General features: G+C 41.8%; 1 protein-coding gene across 2 annotated transcripts in view; it reads right to left on the bottom strand.

Moving 5' to 3' along the window:
• Positions 1-22,720, bottom strand: part of scube1 (signal peptide, CUB domain, EGF-like 1) — a 119,568-nt gene extending 96,848 nt beyond the window's left edge. For both annotated transcript variants that reach the window (XM_086268895.1, XM_086268896.1), the window contains exons 1-2: positions 22,518-22,720; positions 17,341-17,463 (exon numbers count right to left, since the gene is read on the bottom strand). In XM_086268895.1, coding sequence (XP_086125021.1) covers positions 17,341-17,463; positions 22,518-22,605 — 211 coding nt within the window. In that variant the 5' untranslated portion in view covers positions 22,606-22,720. The remainder of the gene's footprint in view (positions 1-17,340; positions 17,464-22,517) is intronic.
• Positions 22,721-25,045: the final 2,325 nt, after the last annotated feature.

The raw sequence follows: 25,045 nt of genomic DNA, 5'->3' as shown, positions 1-25,045 counted from the left end.
GACACACACACGTCACCATAAAAGTCTGTTCCTGCTGGTTTCTTAGGTAGCAGGAAATCCATCAACCCTGATGAGTGCCATCCTTCGAGAGTAACCCCTGAAACATCACAGTACAGCTCAGGAAGGGAGTAGTTGGTTGGGGGATGTCAGTGAGTGTTTATTCATCTGGGGATAACCACCCACCTCCATGCTGAGCCAGCAGAGGTTTTCATCGGAGCAGCTTGCAAGTGGTTGCCATGCAGAGCCACTTAAACAAACAGTCCTCCCCCTCCGTGTGAACAGCAGGAGATCTGCCGTGCAGTAGAGGAAGACTTAAGCCCAGGTCCTCCTGCTCTGTCTGTGCGACGGCTGATGCAGCACAGGTATACGTGCACTCTGATTCAGGCTGACGTCTGTGCACCTTCTCTTCCTTGAGCCAAGTAGGATGCCGCCTGGATGGGTTAGTCAAAGTCATGTGCAGCCTTTCATTCTTCTTTCCTGGCTTCCTGTGTCCCAAACTCTCTCCCTTTTTATCTCGTCTCATTTTGCTCTGCTCCACACATCTGCTGTATTATCTGCCTGTCTATCTGCCTACAGTTCATCTGACAGGTTGTATACATGAAAACAATTTAAGAGTAAATTCACTGGAAAGAACCTCATCCGTGCACCTTGCCCGATGGCCTGATGACTCAATGAAAAGAGTTTTGTGCAACTCTGAGCTAGAACTCTGTGAGCTGTGAGTTACTCCTCATCCTGTTTTCCACAGATGAGGAGTAAGAGACATACTAAACCCTTTAGTCCTTTACTTCTGTGGCTAAAACAGATCTCCAGAGACTCTTGCAACAGCCTCGCATATGAGTGCAGTCAGCAACAGCACACAGTAATAGTTGACATGCAGTGACGTGGAACCGGCAACACGACACATTACAGTAAATCAGAGAGATGCACCTAAAAACGTCCACATTTATCCTGCATTTAAAATATTTTAAATGCTGTACATGTGCATTTTCACAAGTAAAAGAAAGAAGGACAAATCGTAAAAATGAAACCCTCAGCCATTCACTTCCTTTCACAAGAGTGATGTTGTGATGTTGGCTCAAGCGACCGCTTTGAAGAGTCAGACAGACATAAACATAAAGGATCCTCATCAGAGAGGTTTTACTTAATGGTTTGAAAACAATTATGACTGCCACGATCTCCACCATGAAGCATCACAGACATGTTTACCGGAAGCCAATTATGCAGACTAACACACACAAGGGCATTTTAATTCGCTTTGTTTGATCTCTGACAAAACAAGCCCATATTGTGTGTAGGTCATGGACCGCTTCAATGTGATTGTGATTATATGAGAAGATTAATATCACTGCCTAACATTCAGTCCTGTTATAGGAAAAGGTAACCAGAGCCCTGTTTAAAAACTTTAAAGTGACCAAAGTACTTTAATTGAGCTACACGTGAGCACCAACAGATTGAGTTCATTTTAAAATGAAAGAAAATGTAACAAAAAATGGGGGAAAAAATCACTCATTTAAAGAGCATGAGCTTTGTGTATACAAGCTCCTCACGGCCATCACTGGCTCATCCTAAAAGGCATTTGCAACTAATTACGCTGAGCTTGAATGGGCGTCTGTTTGGGGAAAGGTTGTTTGGACACTTTGCTGTGCTGCCAGCTCAGATGGTGTGGTTCAACACGATGTGGCACCTCCTTTGTCGTCTGCTTTTCATCTGTCAGAGACAAAGGGGAAGGTAAGGGCTACAACTAACGTTGCATATAGGGAGAAACAGCCTCAGCGCTGCGTGTGAGTGAAAAGCTGCGGGTGACTAATTGGTGTCTGTACTGTTTCAAACAGCCGGACCGAGTCTGTATCGTGGATTATGTTAAGATGGCCATATTTGAATACACGTCTTTATGGGCTTTTAAAAGCGCAGTATGCAATATCTCATGGGCATAATGACACAAAGTAAAGTGGGAGCAGGAGCTGCAATCGTTTCTGATTCACTCTTGTTGATAATTAAGGTTGAGTTTATGTTTCCAATCTAGTTAAATAGATGCAAATAATGCAGAACATCATGCACAATGCTAGCTTACCATTATAACTTGAGTCAACTACACATGCAGATGCTGTGCTGACAGGTGTGGGGGAGCCCGGGACTCGTACCTGCTGCCAAACTGAGCTTACTAAAAGAAACACTACAAACGCTCACAAAGCAGTGCTCACAAGTGGGTAAAATAAATAACAGCATCAAGCGCCGTAATAGCCAATAAAAGGATACAATAAGACATAATACTATAAACAGGTAGTTTTAAAATGCATAAATAATAAATAAATAAACATTTTCAACACTAAGCTTGTTTAAACAATTAACTTTTCAGCTATTTTTTAAAGAATCTACAGAGTCAGCAAAATGTAAAATGTTCCACAGCCTTGGTGTTGCAGACAGAAGGGATCTGTTCCCTGTACTCTTTAGTCTCGTACAGGGAACAACTAACTGAATCTGAGCCTGTGAATGAAGAAGCAGTAGCTGAGATAATCTGGAGCCTAGTGCTCTAATTAACACAAGAGACAACGATTTTATATGTGAGTCGAAGTGCAGAGAAGAATCAAATATTTAATTCAATTCAATTTAGTTTTATTTATACAGCAACAAATCACAACAACAGCCATTTCAAGGTGCTTTATATTGTAATGTAGACCCTACAATAACACACACAGAGAAAACCCAGCAATCATATGACCCCCTATGAGCAGCACTTTGGCGACAGTGGGAAGGAAAAACTCCCTTTTAACATGAAGGAACCTCCGGCAGAACCAGGCTCAGGGAGGGGCGGGGCCATCTGCTGTGATTGGTTGGGGTGAGAGAAGGAAGACAGGATTTATATAACAAGATTTCAAATGCAGGACTTAGCAGTCTTGCAAAAAGACGCAAGAGCCCGACTGTAACTCAGGAGGAGCAATAATCTCAGTCTTGTTGGTATTTAAAAAAAAAGGGTAATTGTTGGGTTTCTTTAGTAACCTGAGTCAAGCAGTGGCCGTAGACATGAGGGTTAGAAGACATATGCAGCTGAATATCATCGGCATTAAAATGATAAGGAATGCCATTAAAAGATTGAAGAATGCTAGCTAAAGGAAGCATGTAAGAAGGAAATAAGACATCAAAGGATGCACTGAGATCAAGCAGAATGATTATAGATTATAGAACAACTCTCTGCATCAGACGCCAATGTAGGACCAAAGCTGGTGCGAGTCCCAGACAGGACAGACGGCTAATATGTCTAAGGATAAAGGTTTCATTTTAGATTTCAAGTCCATCACCTTGGCCCTGTGACAGACTGGCGACCTGCCCAGGGTGTACCCCGCCTCTCACCCTATGACAGCTGGGATAGGCTCCAGTGCCCCCCGCCCTGGAGAGGATAAGCGGAAGCGAATGGATGGATGGATGGAAGTCCATCACCTTATTTACAAACTGATTAAGAAATGTGTTAAAAGCGTCATCAGCATGTAACACAGCATGTTGAGTTGTAGAAGAAACACCTTTGATAGTATCACATAAATCCTTAGATTATTCTTATGACAATTTATGCGATTGTGGAAATAAAAGTATCTAGCCTCTTTCATGCATCATTATAAGAGTGAAGGCCGTGAGTTTGATTATTTAACCAGAGTGAGTGGGAACTGACAGCTGGATAGTTTGTAAGAAGTTAACAAGGAGCTCCACATTATCAAAAAGAAGAAAACAGTTATCGATAAAGTGGCTGCGCTAAAGACAAACTTCAGAAAAAGAGTTACAGGAAACATTAAAGGAGACTGACTTATGGTCACTGAGAACAACTTCACTTATGTTCACACGGTCAATAGTAACGCCATGAGTGAAGACAGAGTCCAAAGTATGACTGGCAACATCACTACCCCCAGATACATGCTGAGCAAAGTTCAGAGTGCATGATGCTCAGGAACTCCTCAGTACTCTCTGATGTATGTTAAAGTTCACTTTTTACTGTTTAGTCTTTTTCTTTATAATCGTATGGGGGGCATATGTCAGACGTACGTTTTAGAAAAACCAGCACAGCTATTTACAATAAAAATTCAGAACTTGACAGTCTTGACACATTTAGAGTCTCACAAAAAATGCTTTTCCATGAACATCAGTCAAAAAACAAAGAAACTGTTTTACCAAACTAACAGATATATTATATTTTTATTCTATTGTTTTGCTTAGCCACAGAAACCCATGCTAATGCCGAGGAGGCTTGGAACTCTGCAGTTATTGCAGTCAGCACTCGGCCACCTGTGACTGCACGCGGTCAGGGATGCTGGTTTAGCTCAGTGGGTGAGCAGGTGACCATATGCCGTATGGCTGGACAGCAGTAGGCCCAGGTTTGAGTCTGACCTGCAGCCCTTTGCTGCATATGTTCCCCCGTCTATCTGCACTGTCTGTATCCATAAAAGGCCAAAATAACTGTGTGTGCTGTGATTCCTAAACACTTCCTTCTGTAACGTCATTTTCTGTTTCACCAAGATGCTTAAACTGGTCTATAATATAAAATCATATATACACATTAGTGTGGTTTGAGTTAGTGCTGAACCATGCTTGTCATCGTGGCAGTGGTACAGTTCATAGAATAAACACACATACTGAGACAGTATGAAGAAATGCCAGCTAGCAGCAATGAACAATAGAAAAGTGTGCAAGTAAACAAAAGTCAAGCCACAGTCGCTTTTGTGACACTTTTTGCTCCCTGTGGGCAGCTGTGGCTCAGGTGGAAGAGCAGATTACCAGCCAATTAGAAGGTCAGTGGATCAGGCCCGGACTCCTTCGGTTGAAGCATCCTTGGGCACAGAACTCGGATTTCCCCCAATGCGTCGATTGGAATGTGAGTGTGTGTACAACTGTTAGAAAGCACTTAGGCACAGATACACACTGTATGATTGTGTGTGATTGAGTGAATGAGACTTGCAGCAGAGAGCTCTGAGTGCTCAGTTGGCACTCAAAGGTGGGATGTAAGTGCCAGTCCATTTGTCAGTTACACAACTGAATCATATGTTCAAAACAAGCTCCTTCAGTTTGCCACATTCAACAAAGAAGCATCAAAGAGACGAGCAGTCTGTGCTCATGTTTCCTGGAACAAACTATTTGAAACAATGGATGCATAACAGTCCACACAATTCAACTAATTCGTGGCAACTTTTCTGAACTTCTGCTTATTGCGTAAGCGTTAAGTGCTCATATGTTTGTTTGACAGAGAGATTAGAGGGAGGTGGGGAGCTGTGTAGAAGGAGGAGGAAGGCATTTGACTGGATCTACTTTGCCTCAAACAGTGCCACTTCCTGCCCCTGAGCTGTTGCTGACATCTGACAGCAGTGCCCCAACACTGACTCAGTGGCTGCTGCTTCCGCTCACATGCACGCATTTTCTAATTACTAGAGAAATGTTTATGCTCCACGTCTCATCAAATGAATTAGGCGCCTTTGCTGATGGACCTACACCCCCACTCCCACACTGGAATTATATTCTGAAGGGCACAGGGAGTAAATGAGAAAGGGGGAGGATGCAGCTTTCCTTTCAGGTAGGATACTGGCTTCTGAAGGTTTCTAGTGTCTGGATTCTAAGTTGAATAATTACATGCTCTGTTTACTGAATACCAAAGCTATTTTATGGCAGGAATTAATAAATAGGTAAATCAGAGGTTACTTTACTTCAGAATGCATTTTTCTGATAACTTTTTATTTTTACTTCCTACATTTTAGCACAAACACGTATAAATGGACGGGTTGTTATATAGTGCTCTTCTACTCTGAGCACTTAAAGCACTTACACAACTTGCCTCTTTTGCTATCTAACACTCAGATGGATGCGTGGGAGTATATTGCCCGAGCAACTTGGGATTAGTATCATGCCCAAAGATATTTGGTATGCAGACGGGCTGCTCCAGTGTCCATACCAAACATCAGTAACCTTGTAATGCCCTGCTTTAGCTCCTGAGCTATAGCCACCCCAGTCTGTGGGTTCTCCTCCCTACATTTTCAAAACACATTCACTACTTTAGGTTTCATTGAAATTTTAATTTCACAGCACTGCACACCTTCAAATGTCCTAAATAGAGGGAACAATAGCACATTAAAGACAGTCTTATTGGTGTATCCATCACTGTGGCATACAAAGTAATAGTTGCAGTTCTACACACGTCTCTGCAGTTTCTCTCGTCCTGTGATTCCCTCAAACTCCAATCCCCACACCATCAAAATAAAAAATACAAACAGCAAGAAATTTAAAAGAAAAAAATAAAAAGAATTAACCATAAATAAGAAGGATGTAACACTCTCAACCCATAGCTGGACTGGCCATCGGGCATACCGGACATTTGCCCGGTGGGCCGATGGTGATTTTTCGTTTTTCTGGGCCGATGATTTTTATTTATTTATTTTTTATGACAGTATAAACAATGAGACGTGGTGGATTGGCCAGATGCTGGCCGATGTGTAAAAATAACTCCGTTGTTTGGTGGTGGCATCACGGAGCTTCCACAGAGGCCAGCAGGTGGATGAGGGAAGGGGAGGCAGGAGGAGAGACCCGAGGCGGCCGCCGGTCCGAGTGTCAGGTGAACTGAACTTCAGGTAAGAAGTTATGACCTGCAGTCTGTCTGGGTCAGATATGAACCAAGCCTCGCCTCTGTCAGTGCGCCCCAGGGTGGCTGTGGCTACAATGTAGCTGCCATCACCAGTGTGTCAATGTGTGTGTGAATGGGTGGATGACTGGACGTGTAAAGTGCTTTGGGGTCCTTAGGGACTAATAAAGCGCTATACAAATACAGACCATTTACCTTTTTTTTTTTCAAGTTTAGGTGGAGTTTATTTTCGTTGTGCTGAGTTTTTACTGTCAGTTATAATAACTCGTACTGCGTGCTAGCTAGCATGACGGAGTTTCTACAGCTGGGTGGTGCTATGATGATGTTGAACTTTATTTTGTTCATAAGGTTAGTTAGTAGAGTTTCCAACCATCCCCTAAAAAACTGAATCGTCTCGTATTCAGAGAAAATATTACGCGTTTCGTGTTGAGCTGAAAAGGAATACAGTTTATCCCGGACTTCTGCTACAATGAAAAAGACAAAAAGATGGATTTGTTCTGTGTCTTTACACTGTCAGCTGCCTCTTCTTCTCTCATTCAATCATGAAACTGATCAGTGATCAGCTGATCGGCTTTTCTCTCTCGTTTGTTTATCGCCCACTTTGCGCCAGAAAGAGGAAACCAGCGGATGTCGCGCTAAACAACAGCAGCACGTTTAAGCTTGATCAGCTGTTGTTAGAATTTATTTAATATTAATTTCTAGTATCAGCTGATGTTTGCTGGAGCCACAGCTGTAAAGCTGCTGGTCATGATGTCGGTTTGGATATGTGGTGAGAGGGAAACATGAAGATGAAACCAGGAGATGTCCTTACTGAATCATCAGAGCTGTGATGGAGAAACAGGTTTACCTTTTAGGTGACATGAATGAGTTGAAGTTATGAACTGTTTCTGAGAGACAAATAACACCAGGATCCTTTTTTTAGGTAGCTGACAGCTGGTAACTGTGCAGGGGCGGATCTAGCAAAGTGTTGCCAGGGGGGCAGGTAGGGCATTAACATGGAGAGGGGGGCACAAAGAAATACTTTTCTTTCTTATTCTCATTTAAAATATCTTGCTTTTAAAAAATAATTGTCTGAATCTTACAACCAAAGTTTTTATCTGATGTAAAATGTATAGAAATCATACATAAACCAACAAGACAGCGTACATCACTGTCACCACAGCGTCTGTTTTCATTCAAAGGCTTTATGGCTTTTCCTGTAATACCAGGGGGGCCGGTCTCTAGTCAAAATGCCCGGGGCGATTTTTTGTCCCAGTCCAGCCCTGTCTCAACCACAAAAAGAGTAAATGAATTAAATGTGTACTATTAAACATTAGGTCTCTCTCCTCTCAGTTCTTTTTAGTAAATACTTTAAAAATTAAACCGCACATTCAGTTACTGTGCCCTACAGAAACTTGGCTACAGCAGGATAAATACGTTAGTTTAAATGAAACAACACCGCCGAGTCATACAGTCAGAATCCTTGAAACCCAGGCCAAGGAGGAGGAGTGGCAGCAATCTTTCACTCCAGCCTATTAATCAGCTAAAGACCCTGGAAAAGATCTAACTCGTTGAAAGCCTGGCTCGCTGTCATGTGGACCCTAACCAGAAAGGTCACAAACAAGTTTTAGTTCTTATCTAGCATCCTCCTGGCCTTAATCAGAATTTCTGTCTGATTTCTCAGACTTTTTAACTTAGTGCTGAGCAGAGATGGGCAGTAACGTTACTTGTAACGCGTTACTGTAATCTGATTACTTTTTTCAAGTAACGAGTAAAGTAAGGGATTACTATTGCAAAAACGGTAATTAGATTACCGTTACTTTCCCGTAGGAATACTGCGTTACTGCGTTACTAAAACCGTGATTTTTTTGCGAGAATGTCTCATGACAGTGACGTAAGCGAGTGCGCCGTTAGTGACAACAGCTGTGTGCAGATCAACAATGGATAACATATCGATTGTGGGAGAGAGTATGAGCGTGCAGCGTTTAAAGCGTGGAAGTACTGACCTTACTTTGAGTTTGATTCCATAAAAAGTGACAAAAACATTAGTGTCCGCTGTGCGTGGGAAGAAAACTTCTTTTTACAGCGAAAAAACCCCTAAACTTTCGAGCAAGCACCGAGTAGCTACGACGTGATGGGAAACTCACAGAGAAACTCGCGGATTCTTCCACTGACCGCGGCACACCTGCACCAGGGTAAACCTCCGCCTACCCCACTCCTGCTTTACAGGTGAAAATAGAGCAACAGGACCGCTGAGTCTTTGACTTTATTTATTTTCTGCTGTGTTTCACTTGCATCTATTTGAAAGACTGAGTGTAAACACAAAACATATTTTATTTTATGTGCTGGAATGTGCAGAAAATAGGTTTAAATGTTAAACTAATTTATTCAAGTCAGAGAATGTTGCATATAATTTAATGTTTGCTTGATGCATAAAGTTAAAAGATTAAAACTGATAAACAAGTTTTAAAAAGAGACTTTTCCATTTGATTACATTTTGTATGATGGATTATGCAGAAAAAGTAGAATTGGGCTGAAAGATCTATCGCTTTGTTACCTCTTCAGATTGTAAATCGTGTTTTTAAAAAGCAACTAGTAATTAATTACTTTTGAAAATAAGTAATCAGTAAAGTAACGGGATTACTTTTTTGAGGAAGTAATCAGTAATTAGTTACTGGTTACTTTTTTCAAGTAACTTGACCAACACTGGTGCTGAGTTCAGATAAAAGAACAGTTGAAAAGCTTTCAGTTTATCAGAAATGCTGCAGAAGAGCACTACCTTAACGGGAGTGACCATATAAGCTTCTTTTAACTGACTCTGTGTTGAATTAAGAATTTCATTTTAAATTATTTTATTTTCATACAAAATCAGGTCCCATCAGGGTACTTCACTTTCAGACTGCAGGCTCTGCTGTGGTTCCTGGACTTTCCAACAGTAGGATGGTAGACAAAGCTCTCTCCTGTCAGGCCAAATCTTTTTTTAGGTTTAGGACCAGAAAAATACATAAATAAAGAAGCTCTCACTACCACTGCTTACAGAATAGTAACCCATAAGTTTACCTGTGCTTTTATTGTAACTGTACATTCTTCAGCCATCATATTAAAACCACCTGGATTATGTATACCACACTTCTGTAGGTACTTTGTGTTACTTACATAAGTGCTGTGTGAGCCCAGCTTGTTCCTCTAAAATAGCTCGGATTCATCAGAAGACAGGCGTTTCTCCTGGTGTCGGAATTTTCCACATCTTCTAATACGGCAAACAAATGTCAATAACAGCTGGCCACAACCAGACCAACAAAACAACTTTAAGGGAATTTACCACCAGGCCCAAAACAAACAGTACAGTTAGCAACAAGCCTGTGAAGACAGTCATTAGTGGAAGCCAAACAGACCCACAACCTCGGTCACACAAGCCTAGTGCCTGACAACCTCTGATGGCTAGAGGAAAATGTATAATGTGGTGTCTGGCTGTCGCCTGGGGAAATCAGCAAATCAGCAACGAGAGTGCTGCCCCCAAAAACCTCATGTGATTGTTTTGGTCACTCACAGACTGCTGCAGTCACTTCTCTACAAACACAATTTACTCTCCAAGTTGTAGTGAATCTTCACAACCTCACACAACACGCGAGAGCATTTTCATCTTCAAAGTAAACATTTGTCTTCCAAGTACAAGTTGTGTAACACAAAACACACATTTCAAAGGCACAACTTTTCCTTTAAAGTCACAGAGTCACCGTTAGCGTCACACAGTTCCATTGTTTGTTTGCAAGTAGCTGGCAGATAAGTCAGCGTGATATATGCAAACTTATGGTTCGTGTCACGTGTTTTATCACAGCTTGCTTATTGTAAGTCTGAAGCTTCTTTTAGACTTCTACTTCCCAGGTGAGGACCAAAAACAAAGAGGCATGAATGTATTACAACAGTATAGCGAGCAATCATGTAGTAAACTGCGACATCCCAAACAGTTACCAGTTACCATATCATATGGAGGCTGTATTTAGTGGACATCTGATTGACAACTGCTCTAAAACCAACTAAAGTCTTTACCGCTACATACTGATTTAGGTTTTCATCCCCCAAAATGAATGCGAGCTTATCCATGAGTCTGGGTGACAGAGAAAACGAAACATAAAGTTTGTACTTTGTTTGGAAACCATAACATGTCACAGTCTATCGCTCAGGCTGAGACTGTGGTTGGATACAGAGCCACAAAGCAGCTGTGTGGTTGCCAAGTCAAGACCGCTTATGTCATCGGGGCTTTGTCTTTCAACTCTGTATAGAGTGAGATGGACTGAAGGCTAAGGCCGGTAACAGTCTGTGTGGCATTTCTTTCCTCCTTCTGCACTTTTTCTGAGTGGCATTACTAATTGCCAAGAAGCAGGCTGTAGATGTTGCCTTAAGGCCTCGTTATCTATATATAAAACTGGAGCCTTGGTGAATCTGACCTGCTCCACTCAGAGTGTGCAAGGAAGTGTCAGAAAGACAGACAAGCGAGAGCGGGAGGTGCAGCAACACACTCAGCGATGGGTGGGATGGATTTCTGTGAGTGTGTGAGCTGAGTTATATCATCTATGTGTGTCTGTAGGTAGCCAGTGAGGAGAGGCTGACTGATGACGGAGGTGCAGACACCAGGCAGACAATGGCCTAGTATCTCTCTGCCATTTCGTCTTCATGCCCTCCCACCTGCTCTGTCTCCCTCATCATCCATTCCTCCCATGAGATGCACTTTTTCTCTCTTTCTCTGGGTGTTCGTCGAGCTTCTCCTCGTGTCATTTTGGGATTTATTTCTTAGAGCAGAAGAATGTGGTTAGAATTAGGCTTAACCTAAAGGTACGTGACAGGGTGGTGTAGGTTTTGAAACAGGCAACGATGCAAGGCAGCTGTCACTTACTCCAATAGTCAAATGTGCACATTGTTTACCAAGATCTCAATATGCGCTGTTGTTACGTGTACAACAGAAACCTCCTGGCAACTGGGAAAAACCAGTTACCCTGTAAGTGACAAGTGTCGGGTAACCACAGGGTGGCTTTGCAGACAACCCACAGCTCTGCAGCAGCCAGGTCACTCACTCCCTGGATCATCACATGCTGAAATGGAGCTAACCTTTCCATAAAAGATGAAGGAATGGTGCATGATATAAAACAAAGAAATAACAGGCATCTTTGTCATTTTAGGAGGGTTCTTTTGAATTGGAATACCTTCACTAATCTTGTGGAGTTTCTCTTCCCTGAACTATGAAATCCAAGTTTCTTTTATTCCCAGTGCTCCTGCTTTTAAGCACCGGGAATGTTTTCAGTTTCAGCTTGGGAAACCTGTGCACAATACTACTACATTTTGCGGCTCTAGCCCCGTTCTGCATATGCACACACTCACACAAGCACATGTGCAGTTACGCAGGCTCGAGCAGCTCGCCCCACATACTCTTCATTTTACAGCACAGGGATAAAAGTTCACATTTTTCCATAACAAGCTAACTGTATCAGCTAATGGAAGCGTCTACAGACAGGGCAACGCTCATAATCACTATATCAAACTTCCGTGGCGAGCGTTGTCGGCACACTCGTTTTAGACAATCACTCTAGTGGGGGCACAGTACTGATGGGAGGAGAATTCAAGTTAGGAGATAATAAGAGAGCATCCGTGTGTGTAGGATTTGAACCTTGTGAAGATAAATATGGCCTGGAAGTGCTCATTTCTAGTGCAACATGTCGCGAAGGTAGACTGAGCACACAGATCATCTCCCGTGGTCACCAGAGCTCGAGTCCCAGCCATGACAAAAGCACAAGAGAGTGAGAGGTTTCTAATGGAGCTGCACAGGCCAACTCCCTCTGGAACCTCGAAATTGCGTTGTAGTTATGTCATCATCAACATAATCTATGGCTTTGTTGTTTCTTTACATGTATTGACACTGATTTTCAATATTTAGCTGAACTTTTGATCATACAAACTCTTTCAACCTTGAATATGAGCCAGACCTTCAAGATTTTGCAATTGTTTTGGTGTGAAAAAACCAAATCAGTCTACATTGTTGATTTCTTTGGACACTTGTTTATTGCTTGACAAACTTTCTCAAAACTAAAGAATTTTCCAGTAAAATATCTGCAGGTGTTTTTTTTTATCAAGAAACATCAAAGTTCTCAAGAACTTTGGACGTGAGGTCAAGCTCGATGTGTTCGCAGCACAGATGTCAGATCCTCATCCAGGTGTTTTGATGGTAGAGAAAGCACAAAAAAGGTTCTCTACCATCTAATGCAAATGTGACATGTTGCTTCTTACTTATGTCCAGAAAAGTAAAGCTGATAGTTCACTTTAAAAGACGATGCCATGCAGAGCCACACTGTCAGGAGAGACATACCAAGCAAATGCTCGGAGAACTCCGCGGCCCCTTACATTGATCCACAACTGTCATGAAGTTTATAGACACGAAGGACAAACATGCTGGGCTACCACATGCTGCCAGAAAAGCTTCAGCGTACCTTGGCATTTGTTCTCCAAGCATCTTGAACTCTGCTACAGGAACAAAACACAATTCTTTCACTACGATCTCACGCCATCGTTTGGTGTTCAGAGTGCATCAGTGTAAAATCTCCCCTGTAAGATCCAACCCATCAAAAAATATCCAGAACATTCTGATGTTTATTAACCCTTACCACAAGATCCACAAACATTTTTTCGCTATATCATGTTGTGTATGACATATTTATTATATTTTTAATATATATTTATTATATATTTTTATATCACATTTGATACTTTGGGCATTTTTGGCAACTTTTCTTAACAACGTTAATTTTAGGCAAAAAAGTTTTGTCCATAACATTTTGAAATTATGGCAAGTATTGATCATGTTGCTGAGATAGAGGTCTATCATATATGATACAAAGGGCATTATATATTATATATATAAACTACTGTAAAGCCAGTAGCATATGATTCACACTCATTCAGCTAAAGGAGAATGATTCCTTCCAATGGGGCAAGAAAAACCATGCGAGCAAAACGCCCCTGTACAGAATGAGAGCTCCACTCATTGCTTAGAAGTTTCAGGTTCTTCAGTGTTTTCTGTGAGTTACAAAATGCTGCTGGTGACTTTGCTGAGGAGGTCAGTTTTGTCTTATAGTATATCAAGACATGAAGTGGATAACGAAAGCACTCCCTGATGCAGACACAGCACACTGCTGTGTTGCAATAACAGCTAATGAACAACTTCAGGAACCCAGAATTTTCTTTACATTGGACTTACTGTCTGTAGTGATTCAATGCAATGGAGAGGTGTTTACCAGCAAAGCAGACGTGTTAAAGAGCTCAGCCACTCTGCAACAACAAAGCCTGCATCACAGCAACATTTCAGTAGTTGCCAATTATATTTCAATCTGTTTACTGGAGTTAACATCAGAAAACGGTAGTTATGCACAGGAAACATACTAATAAAATCACTTGGGCAAACACTGACACTGTGGTTGCATGCAGTCTTATTGGTCATTATAACCCCCAATGTTTGCCAATGCTGATGTCACCATAACGCCCTCCATCACCCCACATCCTCCTTACGTTGTGCTAAGATGTTTATTAGTTTGATTTGGTCAGATCCACCCCATGACCATTACCTCCAGTTTCAAAAAGCAAAGATGGAAGTCTTCAGAAATCAGACTTGACACTATACACATAACTGTCTTTTGTGCCAGTGCTTCTACAGCATCGCCCTTACTTTCAGTACAGGCCACGGTTTATTTGGTTCTTAAGACGTGTCTATTTACAAAGCATGAAGAGTGCATCTGGAGGTCTCTGAAACACAGGTGCTCTGGACCTGGGAAAGATGACAAATGAGAGCAGCAGTCTGGGCTATCATAAATTTCTCGGTCAATGCACTTTTAAGAAATGGGGAGTAAAATGTCTCTTATAAGCACTTCTTTTGACACAGTTTTTCATGATCCTCTGAATGTTTCACTACACTGCTGAGTGATCATCCACTGATATGGAGTGATGCTGATAATAAAGACACAGAGATGACCTTAGAGCTGCGGAGAGCAAGCACAGAGACTCTGCTGCTTCCAGGTGCTTCCAGGAATAGCAGAGCCACTAATGGCGCTGGCCAGCAAAGTGGGCTGTAATGCCTGTTGATGGAAAACACAGCCGGCCAATTACAGCGACCATATCTAATCACCAGGGTCAAGGGTCAACTCCCATCCACCATCTGTCTTCATTTGGCGTCTCTGTCATGAGCTGTTGCTTCATTGCCAGTGAAGAGTTTAAAAGACCTGAATGTACAGTCATGAGGCAAAGGGAGGACAGTGCATGACACGTACACAGTGAACAGTGATGTCCTAGCTGACATTCAAGGTCCATCCATAGTGCACTTCACAAACATGCTCACACTGATTCAAAGGTATCTGTGGCTGATGGGACAGATCTGCTCAGACAGCAACATTACGGAGGGACATCATAACCTTGAAAAGTCTGGAGCCTCCTGCCGTCTCCTCTCAGAGGAGAGAGAGAAGCTGTTGTCATTCAGCACACATGGTTTAGAAAGACTGAGTGTCAAGTGTAATAAATCACCCTGTCTATGCAAACAGAAACAGAGACAGATCCGCGTGTATTCTGAGACATTAGTGTGCACAGTCAGTAATTATGCATGTCTAAAGGGTCAGTTCATCCAAAAATGACATCATTGTGAGATAAGAGCACATGCTGATAGTAGAGAAGAGAGTTCATGGAAAGATCAAATGGCAAGTTGTTGTTGTTGTGCTTTAAACTCACTGTAAAAAGTGGAAGATGTTCTACTGACAGTAGATGTTGTAGCATTTTATTTTAAAAAGTTAAGCTAGCTCTTGTGGATTAATAATAATTCTCCTCTATATGTACTGCATCACATCCTGTCTGGGAACTGTTGGATTTGAACTAAATATTAAAGTTTCTATTTGAAGTTTGAAAAACCCCACAAAGCCAGAAAGACAAAGAGTTTCTCCAACTAGAGATTAGAGGGTTTTTCCATAGCATTCCTTGGATGCATTATTTTTTTCAGTCAGTCACTTCTCACTGGAATTTCACATAATGTTAGCTAGCTAGTAGCTCACAGAGCTAGCAGGCGTCTAACAAGAGAAGTTAAAAAAGAAAAGAAAACTGAAAACACAAAGACTGGACCGATGTTACAGAACAACTGCCTATTGAAAACCCATGAAAAATTCCCACACTGAGGACCTGAATGAAAAAGCTGCAATTTAGCTTGAACAAGCTGATTAGACCTGGTTTACATAATCTAGTTAAAGTGGCTATCCAACTCAGTGAGTTACAGATCAGCCACAGCGATCCTGTCATGTTCCTAGACTCTAGTTCTGATTGGTGAATTATCATTGCTGTTGGGAATGATGACTATTTCATAGTCAGCTGAAAATGTCATTTATTATAACCAGATCTGAGGCGATAAAACAGGAAATAGAAATATACTTAAATTAAACCAGTGTGGGAAAGATTAGATGATCACAGTGGTCCTGTGAGCACGTTTAAATAAATGTGTGACAGCCTAGACCTAACAGAGGGTGAGAGGTGGAGAAAGTGTATCTGTGCAGTCGGCTGTGGCTCCAGCTGTGGTGTGCTTTCAGGCAGGAGTGGAGGTGTGAGCGCACAGCCGGGTGCCGCCCCCTTCTCACCCCGACACCCTCAATAAGTCGCTTTCTCTCCGTTAATTAGGAGAACCCTGTGGGTGTGGGGGTTGTGAAACAGCTGTCCATCCTGCGGTTGCATCAGAGGCCCAGTTCATGCACTCACATCTAAGCAAATTCACAATAATTATGATGAACATCACCTATCCTTCATGTGAGGAGAGCATACTCTGATACAACAGTCAAAAAGTCAGAAGCAACCAAGTATTTTAGTCTTCTTTCAAAGACTTTCAAAGATTTGCTGTGCTATTAGAAAAGTTTGTACACTGTCATCATTGTCATAGTCCCTCTGTGATCAGCGTAGAATGAGCCTGTTCCCTCCTGTTGCAGGTTAGTGCCACACTTCTGCTCTCAACAGATCTCCAAAGCAGAAGACAATGGAGTTGTTATACATCTTACAGCAAGGCAACGTCTTTGACAAATCAGTGGAATAGCCTCAAACACTTTCACAATGGAAACCTGCTACCCAGTTAGCAGTAACTGACTTTAAAAATAAAGTTATAAAATTATAAAATGGAAAATTGTCATTCTTGAAAACAAAAAAGTAAAATGAATCACCAAATTTGCTCGAAGAACTGTTAATAACCTAACAACCTGCCCAAGCGAGTCTCTGTGTGAGAAACACCAGACTGGCTGCATTGTACACCTTTGTATAAGAGTCATAGTTCAATTAGCACCGCCTGTCAGATGCTCATATAGTATTAGAAACCACCATGCACCACCACCCCCACACCTTTTAGATATCAAATAGCAGCCATTATTCAAACCAAGTGTTTTACTCTTCCTTCAAAGACGTGTTACTGCTAGAAAAGTCTGTTTTTAGGTTGTGATCCAACGCTATCAACGTCTCCATGAAGAGGTTGTTTCAAGCTATTGCTAGATCTGCCAGGCATCTTGTTTAAAGCATACTAAGGACTTAAAGCTGTTTGTCTCAACCTATTGCTTCTGGATGTGCTCTCACTCTCAAAGAGGAGTAACATGAAGATGTGCTTTGCGTTCATATTCTATAACAACTGGTACATTCCTGCGTAAATCCCAGCCATTACTGATTGTGCTTTCACTGGGATGAACCGAAGGAAACGTAGCACTCACCCTCGCACTGTTTCCCATCTCCCTTGTATCCAGGCTTGCAGATGCAGTTGTAGGATTTGGCTGTGTTCTGGCAGAGGGCGTCGATGTGGCAGTCGTCTGAGTCCTCTGCGCACTCATCTACATCTGCACAAACACAAAACATCAGCACCTAATTAGACGCGAGTCCCTGGATCAATGAACTCCACGGTGTTGCATGTGATAACTGATATATTGTTGTGATGTGATGTCATCACTTTACACATGTGAGCTAACTTAACAATTACAGGTTTTTTGTATTTCCTTTGTTTTTCTGTTTGTTTGTTTGTTTGTTTGTTTGTTTGTTTGTTTGTTTGTTTGTTTGTTTGTTTGTTTGTTTGTTTGTTTGTTTGTTTTGCCTGTTCCGTTTGGTTCTTTAGCCGTCAGAATTGTTGTCTGAAGGCCAACAAAGATACCCGACAGATTTACTTTATCAATCATCATCATGATATTGATATGATAGTGGTTGAGAGAGTCATTGAGGCTATTATAAAACCGTTTACATACATCTGTAATTTATCATTTCAAACTGGTCGATTTCCAGACAGAATGAAAATAGCAATAACTATAAAACCACATTACATTCCCTTTTTACTCTTCAAAAAAAAGCAATTCGAATCATCCACAATGCAGGTTATAGGGAACATACAAACTCACTATTTTTACAGTCTGAAATATTGAAAATTGGCAATCTAGTGAAATTCCAAACAGCACAAATTCTATTCAAAGCAAAAAATAAAGAACTGCCAGGTAATATTCAGAGTATGTTTTTTTTGAAAGAAGGAAGTTATAATTTAAGGGGTTTTTGTAACTTCAAAACAATGAAGGCACGTACTACAAGAAAGAGCTTTTGTGTTTCTGTGCATGGAGTGAAACTATGGAACAGTCTGAATATGGAATTAAAGCAACGTCCAAACATAAAACTGTTCAAAAAGAGTTATAAAAATATGATCTTCTCTAACTATAAAGAAAAGGAAAATATTGAAATTAAGTGAATGTCTCTATTTAAAAAAAAAAAATTTATGATGTGATATTACAGTATATATTATATCAGAAATCTGTTCACTATTTTTATTACAAATGTTATCAGTAAGGAAGCTGACTAAATATTAACTGATAATTTATGGCAAAGGGGTGGGATTAAATAAGTGTATACTTCTTCCCTTTCAACATGTAAATTAATCAGAAGGTTTTTTGTATGTATTTTGTATACTACTTTTTTTCTCTCTTATTTTCTTTTCTAAGTGTACTTGTATATTGTTCACATGTTGAAATAAATTACCAATCAATCAATCAATCAAATGGATCATCATCATGCCGTATCGGTCCATTTGATCGACCATTGTTGTTGTTATTTATTTTATTTTCAGTTGTTACAGACGGGACAGACATGGCTGTGGGACAGGAAAGGAAGAAAGAAAGAAAAAGAGAGGGGAAGAGGGACAGTGAGAAAGGGCACTTAAAAAGAGAAAGAAAAAAACCTCCCGGATCACCTGTTGAGAGAAAAAAAAAGAAAACAAGCAAAAAAAGAGAGCAACATAATAAACACAACACCATCGCATTAATCTAGCTAAGTGTGAATAACAGTAAATACTACATATTGAAAGTTGTTGTGCAGCACGCAGGATCGACAGCACACAATTTACTTTGAGGTAGCAGCCAGGTTTGTGTTAGTTTGTGTCTGTGAACAGTGAACACCTGTGTGGATGAGCGTGCTTGTATTCAAAAAGGGTATTTCCATTTATTAAACAGGAAGCTCCTGTGTTGGATACACTTGCAGCAATGAGCAAGTGGTCATTGCTGCACTTTACCGAGACAGGAGCGTCCTTTGGTGACAACACATATATACAGAACAGATTCAGAAAAGGATGCTTTGGCTTGTTTAATTACAAAGTTTGCCCAGCAGGGGGCTCTGACTGTATTGTTCTCAGCACTGTCTGCAGTACATGTAGCAGAGTACATGTCAGAGAGCCCAGAGATAATAAAATCATTTGAGAAATAAATTGCTAAAGTTATTTAAATATAAACCAGTTGTTATGAACACGTAGTGTGCATCAGTTTGATAGTAATATTCCCACTGACACATTTGGGTTCTTCATATTCTTCTCTCAAACGAGCAGTGACTGCTGTTGAATATGAACAATAAGAGAATTGATGAGTGAAACTAGCTACTCTGTGCGATGTGTCGTCCAGTCACGTGAACACAGAGTGGCCAAGCGTGGAAACAGGTTGAGGTTCAAGCACCCACTGATAACTCTGATGAAACACACTGATTTAATACTGTAACAGTGTAACAATGTTCCAGCACTCAACTTCCACATTTCCACACAGTCTGTGAACTTCATTTAAGGAATGCTTTCCATTCTTGGTCTAAGCAACAAAACTTAAAACTGCAACAAGTGAAAGTCCTTCATTTATAATTTTACCAATGTGGAAGTTTCATCATGAAAAAATGAATTAAAGTATTAAAGTTCTCTATGTAGAAAAGCACTTTAATGACATTATTTTCACTCATACATTACTGTCAGGATTCAGCTGTTAGTTTTTTATACTTCATATCTAACTGCATGTATCTGCTCACTAAGATTGCTTTGGTTTATCTGGGCCCAGATTGTCTGTGCAGAGGTGCTACGAGCTCAGTGAGCTGTTCTAGGGGAATACTCGTCTCGTGACTTCCAGGATGGGGTTTTACCCTGATGTGTTGTTGCAATGGTAATCCTGCTCAGCATGAGAGGAAACGTCATTTGTTGTATGAGTTCAGGAACCAGTGGTGCAAAGCTAACAACTGAACACCTCTAATTTAAAAAAAACCTGCCTAGATGCACCACTGGTTGGTCTCAGATAGCCGGACTCAGCTGCTGAAGGAGAGCTGTTCATGACTGGGCTTGGGGACAGCTCGATGAACCTGATTTTATGTTAAGGTCTTGTTGAAAGTCATTCTTTGATGAGGCAGCTCATGCGGTAGAGTGGGTGGTCTACCAACTGGAAGGCTGGTGAATCGATCCCCAGCTCCTCTAGTTGAGTCCACAGTTGCCTGCAATCCATATATGTGCATGTAGGATATATGTGTGCATGATTGGGTGAATGAAATGTGTAGTAGGGAGTGCCCAGCTTGAGTAGAAAGGTGCTATAAAGATGCTATATAAGTACCAGTCCATTTACCATTTACCCTGACAACCAGGAGACATGATCTGTCCTGCTTATCCTGTGTCTGCTCCAAGGTCTCCTCACCAACAGCTCACCTTAAACTCCAGCAGGCATCCTAATCAGATGCCCCGACCAATGTTGAGGACATATGTAACTCAAACTTCTACTTAAAAACCCGGGTAACTGTACTCAGGCTCTATTCTGGCACAGCTTGTATTGTATAGAGGTCAAGTATCCACGAACTCGAGAAAATATTGTGAGAACCATCAAATTAATAAAAGCAAATGAAAGACGAGTAATTACTCGTCCATCATGTCAGACATTTGTGTTATTAGACACACTTTTGTTAGACAATAAGAAAAGTGAAAACAGTTTGAGATATTATAACCCAGACTATTCTGTTCGATGGATCAAAGTGTGAGAGAAAAGATTGTAAAGCTCCAGGTTAAACCCATGGTTCGACCAGCTGTCTATAAATGATTTGAATAAAATGATGTGTGCTGCCTTATTCAGCTTTAATGTGACTAATTTGGCTCTTTTGCTGTTTTAAAGCGTTCATTTTACCTTTTTGTTTTGCTTGAGAGTGTGACAGTGAAGGAGAGCTCTCCCGTCATGGTGCAGCTGCAGATGACATGCAGAGAGCAAAGGGCTTAACAGCTCTTCAATTGATCAAGTTATTGATAGAGGAGCTGGTCACATCTGGGCCTCAATCCAAGGGCAAAGGGCCAGCTTATTACAGAGGGAATAAACACACACACACATTCACACAAGGGGGGGACTCACAAACACAGACACAGAGATTTGTTGGATCCTACTGTCAGATCCTTCACCATCTCCACAGAGCTGCTTTCCTCGTCCTCCGCTTCCACCAGAATACAAAAGGCCAAGGTGTAGGCTAGCTACAGGCGATGAATACACCTTAAAAGGAATTTTCCAATAAATAATTTCCCAATGGAAAGAAAAAAAGTTTGGACCTAATTTGTGTAGAAGTGAGAAAGAGAAAACTAAAAAGTGGTCTGAGGGTTTCAGCTCCAAGTTGTAGCGTTTTATTTTATTAGATCATTGGAGGGGGGCATTTTAGGAGTTTGTCTGCGCTGCCTGCATCGTGGTTCGCTGTCTCAATAACCTCACCCTGTTCCCAGAGGTGAGAGTCTTAACAATATGCTGCTGCTACTACAGGCTCGTTATTGGCGCCTGCTGCCTGCCTGTTCCTCCTGGGACTTTTGACGGTCCTCCTGTCACCTTCACCAACCCTCCTCACCCCACATTTACACACACACACACACACACACACACACACACACACACACACACACGCACGCACGCACGCACGCACGCACGCACACACCTTCCTCCTCGTCCCCTCCTCCAGCTCTGGAAAGCCGGAGACGAGATGCTACGTTTCGTTAAATGACTTGCGCCGTCTCACCCCCTGAGTAAAATCCTGAAATCAGGCAGCGCTCTCACTCCAAATCAAAGCAAACGAGAGCCCAGACCATAGATCAAGCTGTGGTTTCCGACTGAAACTGACCTTTGCGCGCAGGAAACAGAAGTTCCGGTGAAGTCTGGGAGACCACTAAACCAAATTGCGCGTCACAAATGCCGCACAGAGGGAAAACGGTGATGTAAAACAGAGGTCCTGCCAAAGTGGTGTCACTTAGCTTAATAGATCAAGTATGCTTTTATGAAACGCCCAAGTTAAATTCACACCGAGCGAAAATAGTGCGCAATCGCGAGTTTTCAGTGCCATGAAGTGTAGTTTTTGCATCAACACAGCGCTGTTATGTCACATGAAAACAAGTGCCATGTAATGTCATTGCTGTATTAATACACAATGCGATTGTAGTTAAAAGGTAAGTTTAAAGACGTCGGGATATTTGAAAGATTGTTTTAAAGTCTCCAGCGACAATATTTTCACTCATCATTTCCTCATCGGAGCCGGCAAGACAGAAGCCACCACAAAAGTACTAATGGTTGACAATAAAGCAAGACAGAGAGGAAAGGGGAGCGCTTACCTGCCAGTCCGGCATTCCCCATCACCCCGCAAGTATTTATGAGGAGGATGAACAAACAAAAGTCCCGAGAAAAACAAGCGCTCCCCATGCTGACAGACGGTGTGAGGATTCAGCACGGCTTTTCTGGGGGTTTGGACTGGACTGAGTGGTGTGTGTGTGTGTGTGTGTGTGTGTGTGTGTGTGTGTGTGTGTGTGTGTGTGTGTGTGTGTGTGTGTGACAGGAGAGGAGGAGGACCGCTTTCAGTGGACTGGCAGTGCAAGAGAAGAGAGAGAGGGGGGGAGAGAGAGAGACGGGGAGGGGTGGTGGTGGTGGGGATCCTAGCTTTCTGATTGGCCGGTGTATGCCGGTAAGAACGAGAGAGAGCGAGAGTGGGCGACTACAGGGTGGCTACGACAACGTGATGGAGGTACTCGGGTTCTTTTCAAGCTCAAAGCTCTCCGATAAAAACATCATTGTGAAAAATGACCAAAAAGGCCGGCGACCCCCAAGACATCCCAGGAGCTGATTTTTTTATTTTGAAGTATTTATCTAGGTTTTCCTGTGTGAAATCACTTGTATAGTAACCTCTCCAGATCTCTTTAGATGAATAAAACAGTAACGCATTAGTGTGGATATAGCCTGAGGCTATGGAGAGGGAAAGGTACTTTTTGATCAGAACCCACGCACATGACATATAACAAATACCGATGCCAAAAGTCAAGCGCGCTGTGAGCCACTAAAAGCTTTCGCCGGCGATACAGAGTCCTGTCAGCGCGCATGCAGCGATTTTCTTTGAGCAATCCTAATGTTTCCATAGCAAAAGTAAGAACAATCTATTTAAATGTGTACAAATATTACTGGGTTCAGTAGAAGCAGCATAAATCTTTGTTTTAAAAATGCACGTCAGACTGCGTTTCTTGCTTGGGTCAGATACATAGACTGTATATAAAAGATGAACACAGTCACTCACTGGTCTGATATTTTTAAAAAATCACTATACTATTGTTGCTCTTTGCCATCACAGGGTCGTGAGCAGAGCCCCCCCCCCCCCCCCCCCCCCCCCCAGACTATTGAATTATTTGTGTGCAGTGATTTTAGCGAGAATGCAGGCTTACGCAGCTTCCTCATTAATCTTTCAGACATCTTTTACATACAGCCAAGACCTCTGCCTGGATCCAGATCTTTGAATCCATCCACCCTCTAGTGGCTGATGACAGAAAACAAAATTCCATCCTCCTAGAAACTAGGTGTCACGCTGAAGCACTTTCTGATTTCTGGTCGGTACGAGGTCGGTGGAAGTGTTTGCTGGTCACATGGTTTCAGAACAAACCAGATAAAGAACTTGGTGTAAGGTGTGGTGAAGTTTAATGTGTTCATTTTTATTTTTAAGGGCTTTATTGGCATGGATGTTTAAATAAACAAATATCCAGAACATACAATAAACAGTAACAGCAATATAAATCCTTTCCTTCTTCTTCTCTTGGCAGCTCCCTTTGTTTTCAGCCGATCACCTGCCTCCATCTCACCCTCTTGCTCAACATGCCTACATCCATGAACCCTGGTATGGGTGTGTTTTCCTTTATGTCCCCGAGGTTTACAGTCTGGGAAATTACCTATAATTTTAATCTTTTAGGATGACAGTGTTTCTCATTCCTTGCACATTGATATGCTTTCTGAACTGTAACCGGCATGACTTTGGAGCTTTCATGGATAAGGAGGACACCTAGTGGCCTGATGTCAAGAGGCTAAGGAGTAGCAAATTAGGAAACAGACCTTTGGGGGGAAATTGAGTATGTAGTCATTTGACTGAAAGGAAAAGCACAATGAAAAGAAATGCAGGGATAGGAGGAGGTTCGCTGTCTTGTGACAAAATATTCCACGTGTTCTGAAGGGTCAGATATGGCCTGGCTTCTCTTTTTGTTAGAACTCAAGGACTACAGTTCATAACACTGTAAACATACATATGTGAAAATGAAATTATTTTTGTCAGACATATACAGTGGGGCAAAAAAGTATTTAGTCAGCCACCGATTGTGCAAGTTCCCCCACCTAAAATGATGACAGAGGTCAGTAATTTGCACCAGAGGTACACTTCAACTGTGAGAGACAGAATGTGAAAAAAAAATGCATGAATCCACATGGTAGGATTTGTAAAGAATTTATTGGTAAATCAGGGTGGAAAATAAGTATTTGGTCAATAACAAAAATACAACTCAATACTTTGTAACATAACCTTTGTTGGCAATAACAGAGGTCAAACGTTTACTATAGGTCTTTACCAGGTTTGCACACACAGTAGCTGGTATTTTGGCCCATTCCTCCATGCAGATCTTCTCGAGAGCAGTGATGTTTTGGGGCTGTCGCCGAGCAACACGGACTTTCAACTCCCGCCACAGATTTTCTATGGGGTTGAGGTCTGGAGACTGGCTAGGCCACTCCAGGACTTTCAAATGCTTCTTACGGAGCCACTCCTTTGTTGCCCGGGCGGTGTGTTTTGGATCATTGTCATGTTGGAAGACCCAGCCTCGTTTCATCTTCAAAGTTCTCA

The sequence above is a fragment of the Aulonocara sp. 'chitande type north' Nkhata Bay genome, linkage group LG17, assembly GCF_057382095.1.
Source record: "Aulonocara sp. 'chitande type north' Nkhata Bay isolate Kocher_YH1m ecotype deep benthic linkage group LG17, A_spYH_male_GT1.1, whole genome shotgun sequence".
NCBI classification, from domain to species: domain Eukaryota; kingdom Metazoa; phylum Chordata; class Actinopteri; order Cichliformes; family Cichlidae; genus Aulonocara; species Aulonocara sp. 'chitande type north' Nkhata Bay.
Note: the sequence above shows the minus strand (reverse complement) of the source record. Positions and strands in the feature narration are given on the sequence as shown.